General features: G+C 38.8%; 1 protein-coding gene across 2 annotated transcripts in view; it reads right to left on the bottom strand.

The window, feature by feature from the left end:
* Window positions 1–233: 233 nt before the first annotated feature.
* The window catches only part of HKDC1 (hexokinase domain containing 1), a 39,342-nt gene continuing 14,811 nt past the window's right edge, over window positions 234–24,764 (bottom strand). For both annotated transcript variants that reach the window (XM_007054653.3, XM_043551781.1), the window contains exons 3-18: window positions 24,368–24,516; window positions 24,158–24,277; window positions 23,115–23,210; window positions 22,088–22,187; window positions 20,680–20,863; window positions 18,309–18,464; window positions 16,994–17,227; window positions 15,824–16,128; window positions 15,048–15,196; window positions 14,842–14,961; window positions 12,172–12,267; window positions 11,997–12,096; window positions 9,984–10,167; window positions 9,017–9,172; window positions 6,340–6,573; window positions 234–4,374 (exon numbers count right to left, since the gene is read on the bottom strand). In XM_007054653.3, the coding sequence (XP_007054715.1) occupies window positions 4,230–4,374; window positions 6,340–6,573; window positions 9,017–9,172; window positions 9,984–10,167; window positions 11,997–12,096; window positions 12,172–12,267; window positions 14,842–14,961; window positions 15,048–15,196; window positions 15,824–16,128; window positions 16,994–17,227; window positions 18,309–18,464; window positions 20,680–20,863; window positions 22,088–22,187; window positions 23,115–23,210; window positions 24,158–24,277; window positions 24,368–24,516 (2,528 nt within the window). In that variant the 3' untranslated portion in view covers window positions 234–4,229. The remainder of the gene's footprint in view (window positions 4,375–6,339; window positions 6,574–9,016; window positions 9,173–9,983; window positions 10,168–11,996; window positions 12,097–12,171; window positions 12,268–14,841; window positions 14,962–15,047; window positions 15,197–15,823; window positions 16,129–16,993; window positions 17,228–18,308; window positions 18,465–20,679; window positions 20,864–22,087; window positions 22,188–23,114; window positions 23,211–24,157; window positions 24,278–24,367; window positions 24,517–24,764) is intronic.

Genomic DNA, 24,764 nt, shown 5'->3' with positions numbered 1-24,764 from the left:
GAGGTGTACGCAACTCAGCTCCAGTTTTCTAAGGGCTCATTTATATACAAAAAAGAGTGAAATAGGACTTTTCTAATCTAAAAAAAGAGTGTCCATACAAAGGTTTTGCACCAGTTTCACTATACTGATTTTGTTAAATTGGGACTCAAACTGTGTGTAGATCAACCCTTAGGCTCCTACTTCCCAACAAAGTAACATGCCGCCAGTACACAACTCTCTATCGTCATCCTTAATGGATTAAAGAGACTGTTTATTTAAAAAAACACTAATGAATATTACATATCATTTTACAGAAAAATCCTATGTATTTTAATAGAAATCAAATCAACAGTTGTATAAATAAGAGAGGGGCTCTATAAAAGTGATTCTTTAAGCCTAGGAATGTATCGTATACCACTAGACCATGCTCTCTCCCCTCTCTGAGCAGACTATAATGAATCCCCCCTCTTCAAAGTGACAGTGGGAGCCGGTCAAGAGCCATCTCCCTCCAGTGGGAGCCAGTAGCTTTTCCACTGAGTCCCACAGCTCCATTCAGATTCCTCTGCACTTTGGGGTTTCCCCTGTACCGATAGCCCAGAACACACTGCACTTCTCACAAGAGCATTCTTCACTCTGGGACGTAAATACGAGTTTAAGCCCGTTTGCAGGGGAGATTATCAGGACCCGCTGAAAGAGTTATCAGGTCCCAGCATTGTCAGGTGAACACTGCAATTCTTTCCCTAAAGGGCGCAGTCATTTTAATTCCTCTGGCCCTGGGTTGGGTGGGGACTCAGGATGTGGCAGCATTGACCATTTTTATTTGCCCCAGTTATTACCAACTTGTTTTTAAATATTCATGCTAACATTACAGCCTGACAATTGCGAGTATTCCTCTACAAAACTAATACAACTCAAATATTCATCCTCTATCATATATAGCCAGGCTACTTTTGAGTCAGCTGATGTTGTGGGATTGCTATTGAAGTTAAAATTGGCTATGCAAAGATCATGTAATTATTCCTGTAGCAACATTTGAATGTATATAAAAAAGATTTGATGCAGGTCACTAGTCTCCAAATGCCCACCTTTGTTCAGTAGGGAGTACTGTACGGTATGTTTGATTTAGTACCTATAGCTCTGAAAGAAGAAACCCAGTCACCCTCTCTAATGTTTTTCTAAGATGTTCATCACCACATGATCTACACTGCTCATTGCTTTGGAAAAGTTGGCTCCAAATAGTGCCTGCTTGTTTTACTTACTAGAAGTAATTTTCTGTGAAGAGACAGTATTTCATGGGAAAATCTGATCAAGTGGTATTGTTAAATCTGAAGAAAGGTATAATAAAAATGAATGTTTTCATGATGTCTTACAAGTAGTTTAATAATTTTACATTTATGTGATGCTGTTTGTAATATGATTGCATGAGTAGTCTGTTCTATAATATTAAATATGCATTTACCCTCTTCAGCGAGCCCAGAAACAAAAATGATATATTAGCCCTTTAGCAAGTGAAAATCATTTTCAGTTTCATTAATTTGTTTTATTTTTTTCATGCATTTGGTAATTTAAATATGTCACAGTGAAAGATGCTATTGACCAGCTTTTAAAAAATATAAAGTGAATGTATCTTAAGAAATTTGATTCATTGTTGCTAGGCGTAAATTTTCAGTCTTATTTCAGCTTCTATATTATTGTTAACATGAAGCCAACTAGTTAACAGTGCACAATAGTTATGGACACATCCAAGCTCCTAGAGTATGTCTGCCTCAGGCATCCTGCTGTCAGCACAAGTGTTGTGTCTGGCTGTGCTCTCAGCACAAGTACACAGGAATATATATGAACAGAGGGTTAAGAGGGTATGGAAGCAGCTGAGATTGGAAACCAGAGGTTTCCTGTTTTGCCATTTTGATTGTGTGCTACATATTATTTCATTTCATTTGGCAATCCATGAAATAAGAGTGATTTTTTTTAAGTCACACCCAAAGGTATTGACTCTTTTTAAGATGTCTATAAATCTCAGCATATTTTACTGTCCATGTCCTACTGACAAATATAAAACAGCCAAAAGAAACGGGCATTCCTGTTTCATCCCCTGCTTGTTGGCCTTTGTCCATTAATAAACCATCTTTATTAACTGCCTGGCTGCTGAGTTCAAGTACTACTGATAGGTTTAAAAAGTTCACATAAGCCTGTGTCTCTGCTGCTCAACCCCTGGCACTGAAGAGTCACTTTTGGAATGAGCAACAAAACATGCTGTTCCCACAAGAGTTAATTTAGAGTGGCTGGAGACATGCAGATCAGCAGCCAGGGGACTAAGAAAGATGAAAAGAGAAACATTTCCACAAAATGGAAACAATCTGATTTTTAAAATTTGAATGGGGAGGAAAGACCAGAAAGAAAACAAAGAATAAAAGAACCTGATACATTAATGCAGCCTCGTTCTAGAAAAATTCCTGGGACACGGAGATTAAAAGAGGTGTAACAGGGTGGTCTGTCCCTTTAAAGGCTGTGGGGCAGGGTACTAGGGTGACCAGATGTCCCGATTTTATACTGACAGTCCCGATATTTGGGCCTTTGTCTTATATAAGTGGCTATTACTCCCCACCCCGTCCCAATTTTTCACACTTGCTATCTGGCCACGTTACAGGGAGCAGTCAGCCCTGTTCCGAAGAGAAGCCCAGCAGGCAGAATCAGCCAATCCAGCAAGACAGCATTTTGTGATTAGATCGGATACCCGGTTGGAGGCTACAAATGAGGGTTCCAGGCCATGAAAAAGCCTGAGACCAAGAAACGGCTGCGAGTACACTCTCCTATGGGCTGCAGCTGATTTTTGTACAGTACAGCCACTTTCTAACCATGTCCACTGGATGTGGGGGTGCACTGTATTACAACTGGTCTGGAACAAAGAAAGTAAAAAATGTAGTAATTAGGGCTATCAGTTACTTGCAGTTAACTCACGCAATTAACTCAAACAATTGTGATTAAAAAATTAATAGTGATTAATCGCAATTTTAATCACACGGTTAAACAATAGAATACCAATTCTATATAAGAAAAAGGCCAAATTGAAATGTATTAAATATTTGATGTTTTTCCTACATTTTCAAATATATTGATTTCAAATACAAAGTTTACAGCACTCACTTTATATTATATTACAAATATTTGCACTGTAAAAAATAATAAAAGAAACAGTATTTTTTAATTCACCTCATACAAATACTGTAGTGCGATCTCTTTATCGTGAAAGTGCAACTTACGAATGGAGATTTTTTTTTTTTTTATTACATAACTGCATTCAAAAACAAAATAATGTAAAACTTTAGAGCCTACAAGTCCCCTCAGTCCTACTTCTTGTTCTGCCAATCGCTAAGAAAAACAAGTTTGTTTACATTTATGGGAGATAATGTTGCCCGCTTCTTATTTACAATGTCACCTGAAAGTGAGACCTGGTGTTCGCATGGCACTTTTGTAATCAAAAATAAATATAAAGTGAGCACTGTACACTTTGTATTCTGCATTGTAACTGAAATCAATATATTTTAAAATGTAGAAAACAATTCAAAATATTTAAATGAATGGTATTCTATTATTGTTTAACAGTGCGATTATTTTTTAATCTTGCAATTAATTTTTTCAATCATGCAATTAGTCGAGGATTAATTTTTTTAATCACTTGACAGCCCTAGTAGTAATATATGTTTCATTGAACATAATGTTTTACTGGACAAAGTTAATTTATTCCAATTTGTATATCTATTTTAAAAAACAACAAAAATGAACAAGTATACCTACTAGAGATGTATAGTACCAGGATCTCGATACCCACTGAGGCAGACCAAACTAAGGCTAAAAACCCCTCAAACCATGAAAAACTGTGTGACAAACTCACAAGATAACATTAGTGGGGCAGGAGATCAATTAAGCACTTCAAAAGCTAATTTTTGAAAAAAAAATTACATTTATGTGACCTGCTCTTTCACACTATGTATGGCATTCGGTCACGTTGCAGCAATGAGTCTATTGTAGTATCCCAGAACATAGTGCTAACTAGCAGCAGGACGCCCCAACCCGCACCCAAGTTATGGTGGGTCAAAGATTCGACTTGTTCTGCATTGGCAGTGGTTCTAGTCTAGCTGCTAGCTGATAGTGGGTATTTCTTGTTGGTCTCCACCCAAGTTATTTTGTGTAGTCATTGAGCAAATCTCTAATGCACTTGTACAGCTGTATTTAAATTTGTGTCTGTGTTTTTAATTTTCTCCAACATTATGCAATCTTTTTGCCACAGCAGTAATTAGGGCAGCTCCCTTTCCACTTCCATCTTCAGACAGCATGAAAGTCACATCACACTGAGGTGCCATTTCTTTCACTGTTTCCCGTAAAATCCTAGAAAAACTAAAAGTAAAACAAAAATATTTTACAATGTGTAAATGGAGTGATCATTTTTACTTGTTTATAAATTATTTAAATCACCACTTATTTAATTTTGTGTATTATGAAATTTTTTAGTTTGCTGATTTTATGCTAATGATTATCATACACAACCACCATAATGTATCCCCTGGTATAAGGGATCCTGAGTGTATCCATGTTGTTCGCATCCTTTCTTCACTAACCCAAACTAAAACAGTTTGTTTCACCTATAGGAAGCAAGGGACCAAACAAACAAGACAGCACACCAGTCAACATCTTCCACTGGTTCTCCCCCGTCCCTTCAGTATGTTCTGCCACCTACAGCAGGAAACAGAAACAAGTTCTTCCATCCTGTGAGATGGTGAGAGAAGAGGACCCATTTCCTCAGAGGGGACCATATGTCACTTAATGAGGTTCTTGCTCTAGCATGCAGCAACAGGCAACACTGGGTTCCAGATTCCTTTCATATAAAGAAGCATTGACGCTTTCTGTGGAGCTACTAGCCAGCTCTTTGCCATTTCATTCATTGTACTTTATGGGAATTTCACTTTGCCTATTCCAAGTGGTGCAATGGTGAACATGGAGGTTTAGATGCTCATTAGACCAGTTCACAGAAAAGGGGTTGGGGTTTTTTTGTTTGTTTGTTTGTTTTAAAGAAGTGGGGCTTTTTAGGTGCCAAAGGGTTCTGATGATGAAGTCCCATCAGGAGCTAATGCAGGAATTTGTACTGCAGGTGACTCAGAAGAGAAAAGAAGGGAAGAAGAGATGCCAAAAGAAAGTAGTTAAATCTATGGAAACATTTCCATAGCCTAAGTTGGTCAGTTGGGAGATGGCAACTATAAATTCCTCTCTATAAATAGTGTGAAAAAGTTAATGTAATCTGGAAACATTTTAACAGCAAACAAAAAAAGTAGCACTTCCCCATCTTGGTCACAGTTTTCATTTTCAGTTTTCTTATCTTTCCTACCATCATGAACTGAAGTTAGCAGAGAAGCCTCATATTTTAGAAACTATTGAAGATGATAGGCAGTCTCCCTTCTGCAAGGTCGGTCTTCTGATGCGGCTAGTTTGGCAGCAAATTCTACACCTTCCTCTACCATGGTTAGACCTCATTCACGGAACATGGATGTAACCTCAGCAACTAGCGTAATCTTCCATTTCAGCAAGGCCACCTTTTTGGAAAAAATTCGGCCTACGCCATCACCAAAAATCATAAAGATCCAAAATGCCAAAAATTAATTTAGAACTTTTAGAAACTTCATCCATTACAGGTTTCCAGCATGAAGATTTCCTTTTGACTGAGATTTCGGGGAGAGGTTCTCCTCATAACTGGAATTTTAATACATTTTAAGCATCCAAAAGGCCATAAAAAAAGGAAATGTTAAGGATAATATATGTGCTAAATGAACCAGAGAGGTATACAGTCTTTGACAGATGCAGCTGTTGGCTTGGCACAAGAATAGATTTGACTTACTATAAATTAATCAGCTGATGAATATGCCTTTATATTGTATTATTATTTAACATTAATATTGTATTCTCTCCTCGGGGCCAACCAGGTCAGCGCCCATTGTATCTAGGCATTTATACTGTATAAAAGAGTTTAGGTAGTTTCTAAATGTATTTAACTAAAAAGAGAAACCTTCATTTCTTGCTTGCTGTGGAAGCTAAAAGACTGGAAACTAGCTCTTCTGTTAAACTCAAGATCAGTCATTACAACCTCAGCAGCAAGTTTCCCTTTCTTCAAATCAGGCTGCTTTGAACTAATACAGTACAAGTGGCACTGCTTTGAGCCTCTCTCTTGGCAATTTTCAACCCTTAGTCTGAATTAATAAGTCAACTGCAGGAATACACATTCATTTCTTGAGACTGTTGAATACAGTTTCGTTTGTTTTCTTAAGGGACTCTTAAGTCAACATTAAAGCAAAGTAGGAACAAAGTACTCACTGCGGGTGTAGTTTGTATAAAGTTCCATCCACTCCAACAGTGATTTTCAAGTGCTCTAGATTTCTGTTCTCTCTCTTCTTCTCTACTATAGCAGCCAGTCCTGCTCCACATAGCTGGGCTGCTCTCTTTGAAACAGCACCACACACCTCCTTTACGATAATGCTGTCATCACAAGTGCTGTCCAATCCAAGCTGCTGCAGAATTCTTCTAACCTGAAGAAGGGCTAGCCGGTCACTGTGTTCATACAAACACAACAGCATCTTTTGGTTAGAAGATACTGTGTGTACTTTTGGATTTTTAATCTTACAAATGAAACCGAATTGTTAGAGATTAGCTCTGGAGAAAAGCCCAAACACCCTCAACTGGGAGGGAGGATCTGATTGGAATTCAAATCCAAATCTTGCATCTTGAGCTCTTCTGTAATTGCTATGAAAACCACTTAAGAGGAATGAGGTAGTTTTTCAACGGCACAAATAGCTGTTAGGCACCTCTCATTGAAAATCAGTAGGAATTAGGCACCTCTCTGCCATTCCTGCCTTTGAAAATCTCCCACCAATGGGTCACAAATCAGCCACCCTATTTTTTTTAGCATCTTTTCCTTCAGGATCAAAAAGTGATTTTACTCTGAAGATCATGGACAAGCACCCACACACATTCATACACATGTACATTCAGACTACAGTTCTTTTTTATAATCCATTATTAATACGCTTTTTGTAAAGGTAGTAACACTTGAGTGCCTCAGAAAACACTGTGAATGAGATAAAGGCTGTGCATGGTGGTAGGATTTTTAAGATGACATGGTTGAGTAAGAACAGGGATAATCACTCCTAACAATTACAGAATAATTATGTGACTCTCCCCCCCCGCACCACGCTCCTATTTTTAACAGGCTTCCAGGAAGGGGAATACTCCATATTTCTGTGAGGGAATCACAGAATCATAGGACTGGAAGGGACCTGGAGAGATCATCTAGTTCAGTCCCTTGCACTCATGGCAGGACTAAGTATTATTTAGACCATCCCTGACAGGTGTTTGTCTAACCTGCTCTTAAAAATCTCCAGTGATGAAGATTCTATAACCTCCCTAAGCAATTTATTCCAGTGCTTAACCACCCTGACAGGAAATTTTTCCTATTGTCCAACCTAAACCTCCCTTGCTGCAATTTAAGCCCATTGCGTCTTGTCCTGTCCTCAGAGGTTAAGAATAATGTACCTCCTCCTCCTTGTAACAACCTTATATGTACTTGAAAACTGTTATATCCCCTTTTAGTCTCCTCCTTTCCAGACTAAACAAACCCAGTTTTTCAATCTTCCCTCGTAGGTCACGTTTTCTAGAACTTTAGTCATATTTGTTGCTGTCCTCTGGACTTTCTACAATTTGTCCACATCTTTCCTGAAATGTGGCACCCAGAACTGGACACAATACTGCAGCCTAGGAGGACAGTGGAAGAATTGCTTCTCATGTCTTGCTTACAGCACTCCTGCTAATACATCCCAGAATGATGTTTGCTGCTTTTTTGGGGTGGGGAAGCAACAGTTTTACACTGTTGATTCATATTTAGCTTGTGGTCCACTATGACCCCCCAGATCCCTTTCTGCAGTACTGCTTCCTGTGAAGTCATTTCCCATTTTGTATGCGTGCAACTGATTGTTCCTTCCTAAATGGAGTACTTTGCATTTGTCCTCATTGAATTTCATCCTACTTACTTCAGACCATTTCTCCAGATCATTTTGAATTTTAATCCTATCCTCCAAAGCACTTGCAACCCCTCCGAGCTCGGCATCATCCACAAACTTTGTAAGTGTACTCTCTATGCCATTATCTAAATCACTGATGAAGATATTGAATAGAACCAGACCCAGAACTGATCCCTGTGGGACCCCACTCAACCTTTCTAGCTTGATTGTGAACCACTGATAACTACTTTCTGGGAATGGTTTTCCCACCAGTTGTTCACCCACCTTACAGTAGCTCCATGTTGGTTGCATGACCTTCTGATAAACAAACAAACTAGGAAAATATGAGACAGTATCAAAAGCCTTACTAAAGTCAAGATATACCACATCTGCTGCTTCCCCCCCATCCACAACACTTGTTACTCTGTCAAAAAAAACTATTAGGTTGGTTTGACATGATTTGTTCTTGACAAATCCCTGCTGACTGTTACTTATCACCTTATCATCATCCAGGTGTTTATTTGCTCCATTATCTTTCCGGGTAGTGAAGTTAAGCTTACTGGTCCATAATTCCCTGGGTTGTCCTTATTTCCCTTTTTTATACATAGGCACTATATTTGCCCTTCGCTATTGAATATTGCCCTGGAATATTGACTATTGGTTATAGAAGGGATCAGGGGCTAGGACTCTTGCAAAATGATGAGTCTCGATGTAAGCCTGGCTGGTCACTTAGATTATCTGAGGCACAGAGAGGTTATCTTTAAAATGGATATAATACTTAACCCACATGAGCCATATTGCTATGCCAGTGTAAGTTCCCAGGGTAGACCAGCCCTCGGACAAATTCCATTTACTTCAATGGGAGCAGTGCCCAGGGAAAAACTTCAAGATTTGGGCCAGTATTTTGTCACTTCCTGACCTCAATAGCTCCTATTTGCACAGAAGTAATTGGCAATGAAACAAGACAGAAACCACCTCACTCTAATGAATTACTTTACCTTTCAATATGAGACAGGAATTTTGTTTCAAATATGCCTCTTGTCCTGAGCGATTCCGAAATCTGACCTCTGAACAGAAGTCCATGTTTGGTTAAGTCAATCAAAATTTGCCTCACTATTTCACCCAAATACATTCCACTGGTCATTTTTTCATACCTATTTTACAAAACATACAAATAATTACAAATAAATAAAAGATGACAAATTAATTCTGTTTAATACCATTGGTAGAACACACTATAACCAACCCTAAAAATATTAAAAACTCGGGTATTCCACTACCTAAACTCACTGCTGCTTGGCTGTAAAAAAATCAACACATTATCTGTTACAATTACTTCAAATGCAAACACTAGTTACAATATTTCATGTTCTAAAGAAGATAAAGAAATTAGAAAGAAAACACAAAATATTAAATATAATGCATTGATTGAAGTTTCAGTTTTAGATTAACTCTAACATTTTGCCCAGCTTCCCCCACCTTTAACTTTGGTGGCTGATATAAATTGGCACTTAGATCCAGATCAGTTCTGGCCTTGTAAAACCAAACTCAAACTCGTTTTTTGCAGGTTTTATTTTGAAGTTTGTTTTTAATACAAAACTTTTGCAATTAATCTTATCTGGAAAGTGTTCAACGTTGAGTATTTTATCCTAGCGTCAAGCCAAGTGGAACAGTAAAAGTGAAAGGATGACACAGACATGCTTATGTTTTGCATATGTGTCTTAAAAGGTGTTCTGGTTTTGCAAATCACCTGTTTTGGCAACGTTGATGTGGGGACAGAGAAGTAATTTTGTCTAGATATAAAGAACACAGGCAATCTGCATGATCTATAGTTTGGCAAATGAATTACGGTACCAAAATCTCCTTGTAAACTACTTGTTTAAAAAAGAAAAGGAAAAAAAAAAGGCAGTTCAGGGAAACTGCAGTAACCTAGTCATCATTTAAAAACAATAAAATCAGCTTTACCTCTGTTTCCCAGGATTTAATGAACCCTCATCCACTTCTTTATCATATTTTGTTCTGATACTATCAATGCACCCATTGTCACCAAATCCTCCCCATTCTGTGTTAATGCACATTTTCCCTTCAGTCCCTTCCACAATTTCAATATTCTTCATCTCTTCCATGTAGCACACGTTGCTACCTGTACCTGGGAGAAAGCAACAGGGCTTCAGTCACATCTAGTTAAAGAGTAGCTGAAATGCACAGAAGGAAATCATGGTGTCTACACTGTGAAATATTTAAATGTCACTTCTCCTGAACCAGATCCATATTACAAAGATATCCCAAGATCTTAATAGAAATCAGTGTCAACAAGTGGCCTTTCTGATCATATCTTCTACATAATTGAAATACAAACATTCAGAACTCAGGTAGGTTTTCCACAAAATATGCCATAGAAATTAAGAGCACTGGAGATTTCCTATTACTGCAATGCCCTCATGGGAATCTCACTGGAGAAAAGGAGATGGGGTAGGAAAGCACAGAGTCAGGTGACTGAATACTACCCAATTGATATTTGCATCACATTTTGCAGGCCAAACAACTCATGCTACTGTAAAAGTTATTTGGCTCAACCATACTTTGTTTTATCCCATGTTCATGCATCTACATATCATATTTGCTTGTTTAGTGTTGCTACACGCTGGCCAGGCATCTTTATCTGCCTAACTACAATGAGCCCTGAGTCCTTTTGTTCAGAGGATACATCAGATGCACAGCTCATCTCTGCATGTGAACAGATTCTCAAAAAGAACAGAACATCTGAATCTAAAATAGCAGAGCAGGAGAGCATCATTTTCAGTGCTTAATATGTGCCAGGGCTTTCCAGGGCTGAGCCCTGGCATCTCTGGGTTTGCCACGTCAGTTATGAAAGCAAATCAATTGCTTGAGCCCTGGTACTTAATTGCTTGAGCCATGGCACCTCTTTCGTTATAAATTAAGCACTAATCATCTTCCTACAATATTAGTCACAGTCTCCAAGGATTCCCCCATTATATTCTGCTTTAAACACTCTCCCCTGTCCTCACCACACATAAGGCTTACAGGCTGGCCACTAAGGGTATGTCTACACTGCCCATGTTATAGCGCAGCGGCGGCAGATGTGGGCAGTGTAGTCACACTTTAATCGCCGAGGGAGAGCTCTCTTGGCAATTAAAAAAAGAAAAACAAAAAACCACACCCAAAACAAGGGGTGGTAGCTTTATTACCAGGAGCACGGCTCCCGGCGATAAAGCACTGTCTATACTGGCACTTTTCAGCGCTAAAACTTTCGTCGCTCAGGGGTGTGTTTTTTCACACCCCTGAATGACTAAAGTTTTAGCGCTGAAAGTGGCAGTGTAGACACAGCCTTAAATTGTAGCACTAGAGGAAGAGATGAAACTTCATCCAGAACATGTCACAGCCTTTCCCCCAGCTATATTCACAGCCCCAGGATGGTGTATTGGAAACAATAAAAATTACAAGCTATCACTTTAAATCCTGGTCCAGCTTGCAGGCTAGAGGCTTCGGAGGAAAGTATGTGATCAATCTACACCTCGCAGAGTCAGTTTCCAGAAAGCTAGAGTGAGGTAGGGTGAGCTATGCTGCTCTGTTTTAGCGATCAGCCTATTTTGTTTTCCTTAGTTTGGGGTTTTTTCTGTGTTCCGAATTCTAAGAAATAAAGTAGTCTTATTTTAAAGCTTTCCAGCAGAAAACATTTAATGTTTATATCCAATTTATCTGTTTGAATATTGTGAAACATAACATGCTGTCAATCCAGTGACTGAAAATTAGTTATTCCCATTCTCCTACATACTGGTGCAGATCATTACCACCGAGCTATCAAGCTGGCACAGATTCTCCAGACATTAATAGTTCTTATGAAGTGAACCATTTATTTTATAGGTCTCAGTGGTAAGATTTTTTTCTATCACAAATCCACTGATCATTTAAATATTTTGCTTTCATTTTAAACAAGTAATTTGATTAGTATTTTACCTGCAATAAGGCCAATTTCACAATATGGATCCTCATAGCCACATGTCATCATTGTTCCAACAGTGTCATTTACCACTGCTACAATATCCAGGTCAAACTCCTGCAATGGAAATCATATTTAGAAAGGGATACAGCTGCTTTAACAAACCAAATAGATAGGAACGGAATTTCTTACATTTCTGCGTTTTATGGCCTCTCTTAGCATATCAACAACATCCTCTCCTTCACAGTCTGTTGCCTTGAAACCTTTTGTCCATTCCACAAGCGCTCCCTGTAACAGAACAGCAACAAAAATGACAAATGGAGTTGGATGTGAATCCTGTGCACTGAATGGGGCAGCGTCCTGTGGACAAAAGAGTATGTAAGCATGTAGTTAATAACTGTATCATTTGCACAAGGGGACTGAATTAAGGTTGCACAGGTAATCTACATTCTGGCATTTCCTAACATTTGACTGCTTGACTTTTGCAAACTTAGTAATGTTCTTTTAATGTAGTTTTTTATGTATAATATGTTTTTGGCCCATGTAAAACCAAACTTCCACTGTGCTTGAGACTCAACTGCTGTGTGGAAATGACTCCACTTGCAGAGGTGGATTTACCATGAAACAAACAGTGCAGTGGCTTGGGGCCCCCAATGACAGGGGGCCCCCAATATGCAGGACAAATCTCATCTGACAACCTGCCCCCAAGTCCTGGCCAGCAGTGCAGCAGGGCTCAGGCAAGCAGACTGCTTGCCTTCCATGGCTGGTGGCCCCACGCCGCTCCAGGAAGTAGCCAGCTGCTGGCACATCTCTGTGTGCCCCTGGCCCGGGGGAGACAGCTCTGTGCGCTGCCCTCCTCCCCACAAGAGGCGCACAGCAGTGCAGCAGGGCTAAGGTGGCTCCCTGCCCACGCTGCCTCCCTCCCTCCAGGGGCACGAAAAAATGAAAAATGCGGGGGGAGAAGAATGTTCTTTTTCTTGGCTGGGTCCTGAGGCGGAGGGCCCCAAAAATGGAGCTGTGCACAGGGCCCCACTAACTCTAAATCCACCACTGTCCATTTGGTTTGCTGTTGACAGCTTTACTCCATGGTTTATTAAGATTCTGAACCACAAACAGTGGTTCAATTTGTCAAGTTATGTTCCTAAATACTAGACATTACCAAGGTGTAGCTTGTTACCAGAACAACGGAGACACAGTTAGACTGGAAGAAGATAGCCTCTCATATGCCATTATTATTTGACCACTAGTGGTTCCTCAAGATTCCCCCAGTGTGTGTTGTGGTTTCCCCAATAACAGAATCATCATCATGAGGGTCCAGGAGTTTCACCATCACCTAACAGATATGCTACTCTTCATGCTGGTCTAAATACCCTGTCTGCTATCCCTCATCTTATCAGACACAAGAACCATTGGAGCAATCAAACAAGTAGCAGCAAAAGCCGAAATATTCTTTCTACTTCTTTGAGACGCATTCCCTTCCCACCTACTTCCTTGCAGGTAATCACCTGTTCCATCATTTGTGAGTGAACTATGAGAAGAATTGTATTTATTGTAAATAATTAAGCAGTTAACTTAATGAGTTTTAAGAAATTTCCTTTGCAAAATTTCAGCTCATTTGATGAGTAATACTGCGGATTCTTTTCTAGGTTACCAAGTGATTTGTTTTAACTCGAAGATAAATAATCTGATCCCACTGATGAAGTTTTGAAGTTATGCTAAATATAGCTAGCTTTCCATTGTGCAACCAGTATTATACACACTGCTCAATATGAATCAATGACAGTTTTTGAATGATGTTGAAATCATAGCTGTTAATTACACCAAGTTTTTAAAAAAACAAGATGAATTTAAGATAGAAAATTCTTGTCATAGGAAGAGACAAAACAAACCGGCCCAGAGTGTGCAAGCCCTGACTCAGATTTATAGCTCATAAATAATCTGTCATTTTGGCTGCATTCATTTTCTTCACTCACTAATTTGCTTCATATTTGAAAGGCAGAGCGATAAATAGTTCTCAATTATAACCAAATCCTTAGGCTGAAGTTCCGATGTGTGTGGTTGGGGTTTTTGTTGTTGTTGCCTTTTCTTTTTCTTTTTCTTTTTTTTTTTTTTGGTACAACAGGTTTAAAATAAACCAAGCATTGAATCTCCTTTCAAATTTTTGCAGAGTCTAAGTGTCAGATCAGAGCACAAAGGGGGAGGAAGTATCATGAAAAGCTGCTTGATGATCAATCAAAATTCAACCCTTTGCTGTGAATGACTAAGTTCAACACTGCCCACTGGTGCATCACAAAAAGGAATAAAGAAAGTGTGAAAGTAGACATAGAAAAAAGGATATTTGCACTCAGTTGCACACTTCGGAAAACACTCTAAATCTGTAGCTGAAAAATTATAATTAGGAGACTAATCTCCATTGGTATTATCGATCCGAAGGACAGCAAGAGATTTCTGACCCATTAAAAACATACAAGATCATTTAGTAGTTATCATGGCTTGTTCTTCTTGCTCTGTAAGTAGCCAACTGGCTGAATAAGCTGATATTCAGTATGAGTAAGGGTGGCAAAATCTGACAGTGTATATACTTAGAATATTTGTGTGTGTTTATGGTGTTTTTTTCATCTCTATTTTATGTGAGGCAATTAATAAGTCTAAGGATCTGCCCTAAATCTTATTTAAAATCTTGTAAATCCTTGCTTGTAAAAAATATACATTTTTAAATGCTGGATTTAAAAGAAGCGTTTCTGCGTTAAATGTCTGAACAGAGACTAGTTAAAAAAAATCCATCAAAATGATCCAGCAATTTTCTAATAGGAATTAGACCTACTGTAGCTGTTCGACACGGTTTTGTGTTGCAGTCCTTACCTTATCAATGCTAGCTTGCCTGCAGGGGAAAGAGAACGTGAAGCCCAAAGGGAGACGTGCACCTTTAATCCCCATGTACTCCAAAAAATCTGCTATGCACTGGACAATGTGATCAAAGAGCTGGAAGAACAGAAGCAGTGTGTAAAAACCAGCACACGTTTAATGGACAATAACATGGAAAAAATAATAACCAGTTTGGACGTTACCTCTTCCCCGGTTCCTTGCATAATTTCCAAAGGAATGGCAAAGATTTTATTGTACATTCTCACAGATTTTCTTCTCCCACTTCTAATTTTCACAAGCAGAACTCTGAAATTTGTTCCCCCAAGATCAAGTGCCAGGAATTTTCCTTTTTCTGCATCAGAAAAACAAATATTTTTTTCAGTGCTTCTCAACAGTTAGACATAGTACATCTGTCTACTCAGAACATGCAAGCTAAGGGAGCCATTACAGCACACCATAAATACTGGGTAAGAGCTGACTGGGAACTCAAATTCCCATCCTGAAGAAAATTCCCAAGTTTAAATGGTGTTCCGAAAGGGAATGGGAAATAAAATATCAAAATTTCTGTAGAATGGGAATTCCAAAAATTTGTTTAGAAAAAAAATTTTTTTTTTGTTTCAACCTTTTAAAAATGTTTCCAAGGCTTCCTGAGCTTCTGGGAGCCCCAGCAGCTTGCCCGGTTCAAGGAGCCTGGGAGCCAGAATTCTACAGGCTACCAGGCTGCCAAAGAGCTAGGAGAGCCTGGAAACCTGCCTGCAAGGCAGCCTGCCACAGAACCAGGGACTTTGTCAAGGCTGTCAAGTAGCCGGGAGCTTGGAAGCCCTGGTAGACTGAACTGCCAAGGGGTCAGGAGCATTTCACGAGACATTTAAACTCTGACAAATTGGCAATTTCCAACAGAAAAATGTTCCAGAGGAAAATGTCCAACCATCTCTACTATGTAACCTTAGATTTTTGGGTGCCTAGCAAAGACCCTTACCTGTTCCATCTGGCGTTCCACAAACATAAGTTGGTAACATTTTCACTGTGGCAGTTGCATGTGTTTCTTTCTTCAGTCCATATTCCAATTCTTCCCTCATTTTATTTTTCACTTCTATAAGATTCTCCTCAGAAAGTTCAAATGATGCTAGAATCTCATCAATTTGTTTGCGCTGAGATACCAGTCTGCATGCAACTGCAGTTACCATGGCTGCTCCCTTCCCACTGCCACTTTCAGAGAGAAGAAATCGGACATCGCAGTTTGGGACCAGTCTTCTCACAACCTTATGCAGGCGTTTAGGATATCTAGAAGAAAAATCATTGCCTTAGACCCTTGCAAAATATTGTGTGTGTAATATACATCTAGAATAAACACACAAAACTTCATAAGTACAAAAGCAGAATTAGCTAAATGCAACTTCAGAAATTAGGAGGGGGAATGGGTGTGCAACTCTTGTTTTCTGGTTATTGGCACCTTCAGTTGTTACTGTAGGTGAGAAGGAATTATTGGCAACATCCCCCATGAGCCAATCCATACAAATAGGCTATAACGAAATTACACCTTCAAGTCTTGCTACATTGGCGAGTTCAAGTGGGAAGAAGATCCTGGGGAGAAGGGAGGCCCCTATGTGACACACTGGGGAGGGTGTAGAGATAGGCCTTAACCAGACCAGTTACAACTTGCCACCTTCTCCATTTTGTGGAAGTGTAGGTGTAGATTCAGAGCCAAGCTTTGAATTCAAGCCCTTCTTTCCATAATGTGCTGACTCTGAACACACTAGAATTTGGGTACGCTGGATTTAGATTAGATTCTGGATCCAAACTTCTCAACTCAGGTACATCTCTAGTTAAGAGGGAACGGTGCTACAGCTAAGAAACCAAAGGTTCAAAATAAAGAAGTGAATTAGGATAGAAAATTAGTTTGAAAATTCCATGTGATATATCATAAGAAAATGTATTTTGTTGATTGTTTGGTAGAGGAGCTGTTTTTATTTATATGTTTTACAAAAACTTCTTTCATCCTGATAGATTTCATGTTCAAGTATTGTCTCAGAAAAGTGAATGTACACAAGACATGTGGTGAATGTCTGTCCCCTCCCCCGATCTAATGTTCATAACCTTTGCTAAATAACACAGACAAAATAATATGGCAGCTAGGCAGCTTACTTACTGAGGGTGTGTTTTATACAGAGTTCCATCCATTCCAACAGTAGTTCTCAGTCGTACAAGTTTTTTATTTTCTCTAAGACGGGTCAGTATTGCTGCTAAGGCAGCAGCACAGAGATTTGCGGAGCGGAACGAAACGATGGTGCACACATGCTGAGCAGCAATGCAATCTTCTTCAGAAGGAGTCAGGCCCAGGTCCATCAGTATCTCTTTAGTGTTTTGGAGACCTTCTTTACGTCTAACACCAAACAAAGAAACATACATTAACCTATATTTAGAACAATTGTGTCCGGATGTGATTATCAGAAAACAACACAGACTTAGGTCACAAGAGATGAGGCAATTTCCTGAGAGCACTGGTTCTATGGGCTTCATATATTACTAGTGGTCCGCAGATGATTTGCTTCCAATCTTCAGTGAGCTGGCTGATTACAGGTTGATAGCTTCTCCTGCCCTTTTTTCATTTTTTTAAGGTTTCTTGCCATGAATCAGGTTGTCCAACCAAATAAAATTAGAAAGTCTCAGAAGGCCTGATGTAGCTCTAATGAAAGTCAATGAAAAGATTCCCATTAAGTTTAATCAGAGTTGGCTTGACCCTTGAATAAACAGGGGAGGGCAAGTTATGTTTAACAAACATTAAACAGGTTGCTCCTTTTCTGTATCACTTTCACCCTTGTCTGCTTTCTCAGGTTTTAGATTACTATGAGAAGAAGAACTGGGGCACTGCATGCTAATATTCAAGACAAAATGCTCTGTTTTAAAGATAAATGTGCATTTGTTGCTTTTCCCTTAAAGATCATCATAAACTCATGGTCTATTTTGTGGTTGGAATATGGCTGATGTTTAAAACCGAAACACCAAAAACAGAGTTTTCAAACACTACAGACAGTCATCAATGACATGGGCTGTCTGCAGATCCATAATGCTCTTTATCCAGCCTTATAAACCCAAACATAACAACAAGTATGAATACGTAAAGCCTTCCATTTTTCTGAAACACTGAAACAGCTCAGTGGATCTACATATATGGTCAGGTCTCTCCGTTTGTTACATACGATAAATATAATACATTTAAATAGTTCAGTGTGTGTTTGCTTCTGTATTACTTTATTACTGATTAAAAGACCAGTTTGGTCTGCTAGATTCTCCCGTTGATTCTAGCACTGAATTGATTTGAGCAGAAATTCGATCATCAATCCAGGATCAATCTCAACAATCAATTTCAAATATTTGCATATTATAATGGCATGGAAGACGACTAGTTGCGCTTATGGAAAGGCTAAAAAGTGATTACTGAGGAGTGTTTTTAAAGCTCTTACTTTTCCATAGCAGCGACATGTTTTGTCTCAATCTTGCCCTTAGTACGGATAGCTGTTGATATCTTGCCATTGAAGAGCAGGCCTTTCTTTGCCATTTTTAGAAGAACAAGTCTTACAAGTTCTCCTAAATACAATCCACTAATCATCTTCTCAAACCTGTTAGTGAATAGAAGCAATGGTTACACTCAAGAAAGATATCTAGGCGTCATCATGGATAGGTCTCTGAAGATATCTGCTCAGTGTGCAGAGGCAGTCAAAAAAGCTAACAGAACATTAGGAACCATTAGGAAAGGGATAGATAAGAGAGAATATAATAATGCCACTATATAAATCCACGGTACACTTACACCTTGAATACTGTGTGCTTTTCTGGTCACCCCATCTCAAAAAGATACATTAGAATTGTAAATAATACAGAGAAGAGAAACAAAAATGATTTGGGGTATGGAAAAGCTTCATATGAGGAGAGATTTAAAAGCCTGGGACCATTCATCTTAGAAAATAGAAGAAGGGGGAGAATATGAAAATACTTAGTCCTGCCATGAGTGCAAGTACTGGACTAGATGACCTCTCAAGGTTCCTTCCAGTCCTATGATTCCATGATAGAGGTCTATGAAATCATGAATGGTGTGGACAAAGTGAATAGGTAAGTGCTACTTACTCCTTCACATAACGCAAGAACTAAGGGACACCTGATGACATTAATAGGCAGCAGGTTTAAAAACAAACATAAGGAAGTACTTCTTTACACAACACACAGTCAACCTGGGGAATTCATTGAGAAAACTATAACTGGATTCAAATCTGAATTAGATATATTAGTGAAAAATAAAGTCCATCAACAGCTATTACCCAAGATGGTCAGGGATGGAACCCCATGCTCAAATCTCCACTTGCCAGAAGCATACTGGACAACAGGGGATGGATCACTCAGTCATTGCCCTGTTCTGTTCTTTCCCTCTGATGCATCTGGCACTGGCCATTTCAGAAGACAGGATACTGGGTTAGGTGGACCATTAGTCTGACCCAGTGTGGCCACTCTTATGTTCTTGTATTCTTATAGACAAAAACACCAAGGAACCTAAGTGAATCTAATTCTTTCTACAGATCACCAGAATTGCTATATGTTTAAAAGGTAAAATGTAATTAAGCCTTCATAAAAGTAGATACCAGCAACTCTCTGTATTTTAAACTGATTATTAACAGTCATGGAAACCATATTAAACATGATGCATTTCACCCCAAAGGCTCTAACAAGTAATACTGCAGGAATTGCACTTTGATAAAATGATACATTTCTGGAATTAAAAGAATAATGTGAGGGGAAAACATCATATTACCAGCCTTTCAAATGGTAGCAGTTAAACTTGGGTGTGTATTTTCTTTCAGTGACACAAGGACAAAGCAGGTATTCCTGTGTTATCGCTTCTTAAGCAATGTATTAATATATTTGTACCCAACCATTAGGAGGAGCTAAGATGAAATACACTTTTAACACAGGTTTTATCTATGTGCATTGGGGTCTCCTCTTTTGAACACCTACAGGGTGACATGCAGAGAACACTTTAGAAGGTAGTGTGTAGCAGAGAAGCAGTTTTCAATTACTTGACCTTGCATGGGAACTCTTGGCATTCATAGTGAATGAGTGGACTAATAGAGGTTACACTAATATTCCTAATTCTGTCACTGCTCAGGCGCTATCCCCACCTCTATCCTGTGGTTCCTCATTAACATGCAAGTAATTTAAGAAGAACACATGCCAGGTTCTCTCATGAAGAAAAATTATAACAAATCAGCCTCACTTCCTCATTTTACTCCATCACAAAATGACAACAGAATTACTGACTAGTAATAATGTAACATTACTGGTTCCTTTGTAGGGATAGGTGGTGAAATCCTGACTCCATTGAAGTCATGTCAATGGCAAAACTCCCATTGACTTCAGTGGGGCCAGAATTTCACCCAGAGTCTCCAACAGGACCCTTCCATCTGAAATAAAAGGAAACAGAGTTGCAAAAAATGATCCACAATGCATGAGGTCTGTGGCTTCCAAGTCACACCGTGCAGCTTGGGGTGCCCCGGCCGGTGACGGCTCACAGCAGCAGTGCGGCACAGCCATGTAAGAGATCCCACCATCAACTGATAGGTTACAGAAAGGAAGGGGATCTTAACTGAACTGGTCCCGGGAATGTTTTGGGGATGGATGGATGGAGGCTTGAGCCAGCTTCCATCATGGCTGAACTAGTTCACCTAACCCTACTGCCATTCCCAACAGCTCTATAGCTCAATGTATGCTCGGTAAACAGACTCAAAATGTGGAGACTGTCACAGAAAGCCTCATGTTAGTCGGTGAGGGAGGAACAATACTTACAGTTGTTTTCCAGGATTGATAGATCCCAAGTCAATCTCCCTGTCAAACTCAGTCCTGAGATCATCCAGTGACCCATCGTCTCCAAAGGCTCCCCACTCAGTGTTAATGCACATCCTCCCCTCATCACCTTCCACCAGATCAATATTACTCATTTCTTCCATGTAGCAGGCATTTGTGCCAGTTCCTGAGTGCATCAGAAGGAAACAAATTTACACATGAAGAATTAATTGAAAATGCGTTTTAGAATTAGATTCAATATTTTCTTTACCAGAAAATGTACTTTCATTAAGTTGCATGTTATGCTATACAAAACCTTCTGTGTCTGAAACCTGTTAAATAACCACTGAATATCAAGGAAATAGTGAATGAATGAAATGAACTGAATATAAGGGCTGAATCATTCAAAATATTTGTGCTATTTCATATTCACTCCTATATGATACTTTAAAAAAATAAAATTGGGAAAATGGGAAGCAGACATGTTATGAAAAGAGTATATGATTCTTGTTGGGAAAGGTGAGAAGAGGTTTTCCATCTCTGAACAAAAAGATATGGATCTTCTATATCGTTAGCAGAAACATTTATTATGTAGGCCAGAATCTCCTAAAAGAATTGAATGGAAACACAATTACAGCCTCCTTTATTATTTGATGATATATCTGCATATGAACAGGATGGAAATTCCTCTACCGTTATGGACCTCTCACTTCCTGACAATATAAACAATATCATTTTTAAGCATGATTGTTGCAGTCATCAAAAGGCTCGAAAATACTAACTGTAATGAAACATTTTCCAAACAGCTGGCAAAAGGAGCTGTTCACTGTGGGTCTGACCCCAAGAGCTCTCCAGTGTCTCAGGACTTGCCAATATCTTCGTGTCTTTATTTTTTCTTAACAGAACTAAATATATACATGCAGAGATAAAATTTTAGGATATATTGAATTGTCCCAAGGTTAGGCAGAAGAAGTCACTAGAAGACAGACAGGCAGGCAAGCATCTGTGTAAGAATAAGAGTAAGTAGAAGTACTCAGGAAGTGATCATTTGTAAAAGGTCCCAGGTAAAATAAAACAAGCCAAGTAACTTCTTTTTAAAATATCAATTTGCATACAAGATGACAACACTCATTTTATTGATTTGGGACTAAATTTTTTCAAGCCAGCTTTAACCAAGCCATTTTTTTTGTAGTTGCAATTTTTTGGATATGCAGGTAGTGTTACTTAAATGTTTACATTCCACTTTGTATCCAAAAGTGAGAGACTAGTGCTTGAAAATCCAATCTTTTATGTTTTTTATTTTCAAATAGTTTATTTTTGAATTGTGAAGTTGAAAATGCCTCCCCCTGCCCCAGATTTGCTAAAATCATAAGCCTGCTTTTTCAACCCTGCTTTAAGAAAATAAAATTACCTATTATGACACCAACTTCACAGCGCTGATCATCATATCCACAGGTCATCATTGTTCCCACAGTATCATTTACCAGTGCTAAAACATCTACATCAATATCCTAAGAGAATAAAGACCTCTAGTGAATAGAAAAACATTTACACCCATCCTTATAGTTAAGTAACCGTGTTTAGACACAAAATTGACTAACTTCTAGAGGGCCCAATTTAACAATGTGACTAAGATTAATTTACTTCAATGGGATTTAAGCATATGCTTAATAAGGATGGATTTAAGAACCTGCATAAGTGCTTTGCTGAATCAGGGCCAGAATCTTCAGTTGTTCTCCTATTTCCACCAGTCCTTAGTCACGAAATTAAAGAAAAACAAAAGCTCCAGTTTTGATGCAATGGCACCAAAGATCACCATGCAGATCATTAAGAGCCAGATTCAGGTATCCTTACTCATGTGAAGTAGCACCTTATTTCTTGCATAGCCCCACTGAAGCCAAATAGAAGCTGGGGGAGTAAAGAGCTACTCAACCTAAGTACGTGCACCAGACTCAGGCCCTAAGTAACAAACAGTCATGTCAGAGCTGCACAGGTCCTTGCTGATGTCAGTGACACTAATACACAGACAGAACAAACGAAAAGCAGAGCTGGGTTTTTTTGCCAGGTTAGAAACAGAGAAATATAGTATATGCTAAAAGGAGGTCAGCACACAATTTTTTTCATATTTTGTAAATGTTACAAGGGATAGAGAAGGTGTAAAGGAAACTAGCTTTTCAAAGTGCCACTGATTACATATAGGAGAATGCTAAAAATTAGGTTTTAATTATGTTTCATTACTAATTTTAAAATGTAATCAATCATCCCATAGTTAGTACTTTTTATTACAAATACAGCAAAGTCAAGCACAAATAAACTATCCTTTAAGACTGTAAAAATATGTAAGCTAGCCTTCATTATCAAATATAGGCTATTTATTTCTATATGAGGAAATTATTTTATTCTATTTATTATTAAGACTTCTTCACTATAAAACTTGCCTTATGCTTCCTGAGGGCATGGCGCAGAGAGCTGACCACATCTGTCTCCTGCACTCCTCGTACCTTAAAGTACTTTGTCCAGGAAAGCAGCACACCCTTTAAAAATATTCAATCTATGTTACAACTTCAAAAATAAAGTTTAGCATTAATAAATACAGAGGCAGTAGAAAACAGAGTATATTCTATCATTGACTTTTGGAGAATTTCACTGCCACTACTGCATATGTAAGAATTTCAGCAGAAGTAGCGGAATCACCCATTGGCAATCCACTGGGATGCGGAGTAAAGGTCTTTTCATACAAGCAGCCTTGTCAACTGTAGCCATCACCAAAAATACTACAGAAGTGGTCAAAATAAGACTCCGATCCTGTTAACAATTATGCACGTGCTTCACTTTAAGCGTGGGTAGTCCTATAGACCTCAATGGCCTACTCACATAATTAAAGTGAAATATGTGCATAGCCTTTGCAGTGTCAGGGCCTAATACACTAACTTATTATTGTAAGAGAGGTGGCAAAAAACAGGCAGTCAAATAAAGGCAGTCATTGCAGCTTCTGCTCCCACCCCCCATATGCTATCTAATTATTTCAACCATGTGCCCGTGGTATTTCAAATCTACTATAAATATACCAAACAAGAGGGATTAAAATATAAGCCTGCTTTATAGCACAGAAATACAATGCCTTTTGAAATCCATGTAGTATTTTCTATCAGCTGAGTAGATTGTTATTTAAATTGACACACAAAAGAAGAGTTTTAGTTAACTGCTCCAGTTGCATTGAAATATAATAACTAATCCTTGAGATCTACTTCAGCACATAATTGTGATTCCCACCTCTTCCTCCTGTAGGTTTATAACACGATGCAGAATGTGAAGGGTGATATGAAACTTGGTTGAACTATGAATATTTTTCTTCCTCAGAAAGCCACGTAAAGGTTACTTTTTCCTACACTACTATATGTTAACAATCCTTTCAAAAATTCTCTCTGAGATCTACTACTTCTACGATGTAGCTACCGATAATGTTTTTTTTAAATCTTACCTCTTCTAATTTAGTCTGTATGCAAGGAAAAGAAAATGTAAACCCAAGAGGGAATTTCTTATGTTTTATGTTTTTGGTCTCCATGAAATCTGCCAGACAGTCAGTGACATAATCGAATAGCTGTATAGAACAGAAAGAACAGGACAGATCAATAGGATCAATTATATTCAACACAGAAAGCAACTCCACAGAGAAAAATGCACCACATACTTCTGTTCCATTCCCATGTGTGATCTCCTTTGGGGTTGGGTAGAACTGACTCTCCATTTGAACATTCTGCTTCCCATCTTCAGACACTTTCACCTTTAAGACTCGAAACTTGGAGCCACCAAGATCTAGGGCAAGAAATTCCCCCTTTTCTGCAATAAAAATAATAAAGGTTACTTACTATTGCAGCAGTATACAGCAATGTGAAGTGTGACCTGAAGGCATATGTCAAGGTTCCTCCCCCACTCTGAACTCTAGGGTACAGATGTGGGGACCTGCATGAAAAACCTCCTAAGCTTATCTTTACTAGCTTAGGTCAAAACTTCCCCAAGGTACAAAATATTCCACCCTTTGTCCTTGGATTGGCCGCTACCACCACCAAACAAATACTGGTTACTGG

The sequence above is a fragment of the Chelonia mydas genome, chromosome 7 (genome assembly GCF_015237465.2).
Source record: "Chelonia mydas isolate rCheMyd1 chromosome 7, rCheMyd1.pri.v2, whole genome shotgun sequence".
NCBI classification, from domain to species: domain Eukaryota; kingdom Metazoa; phylum Chordata; order Testudines; family Cheloniidae; genus Chelonia; species Chelonia mydas.
The sequence above is the reverse complement of the archived record's forward strand: the minus strand, read 5'-3'. Positions and strand labels throughout refer to the sequence as shown.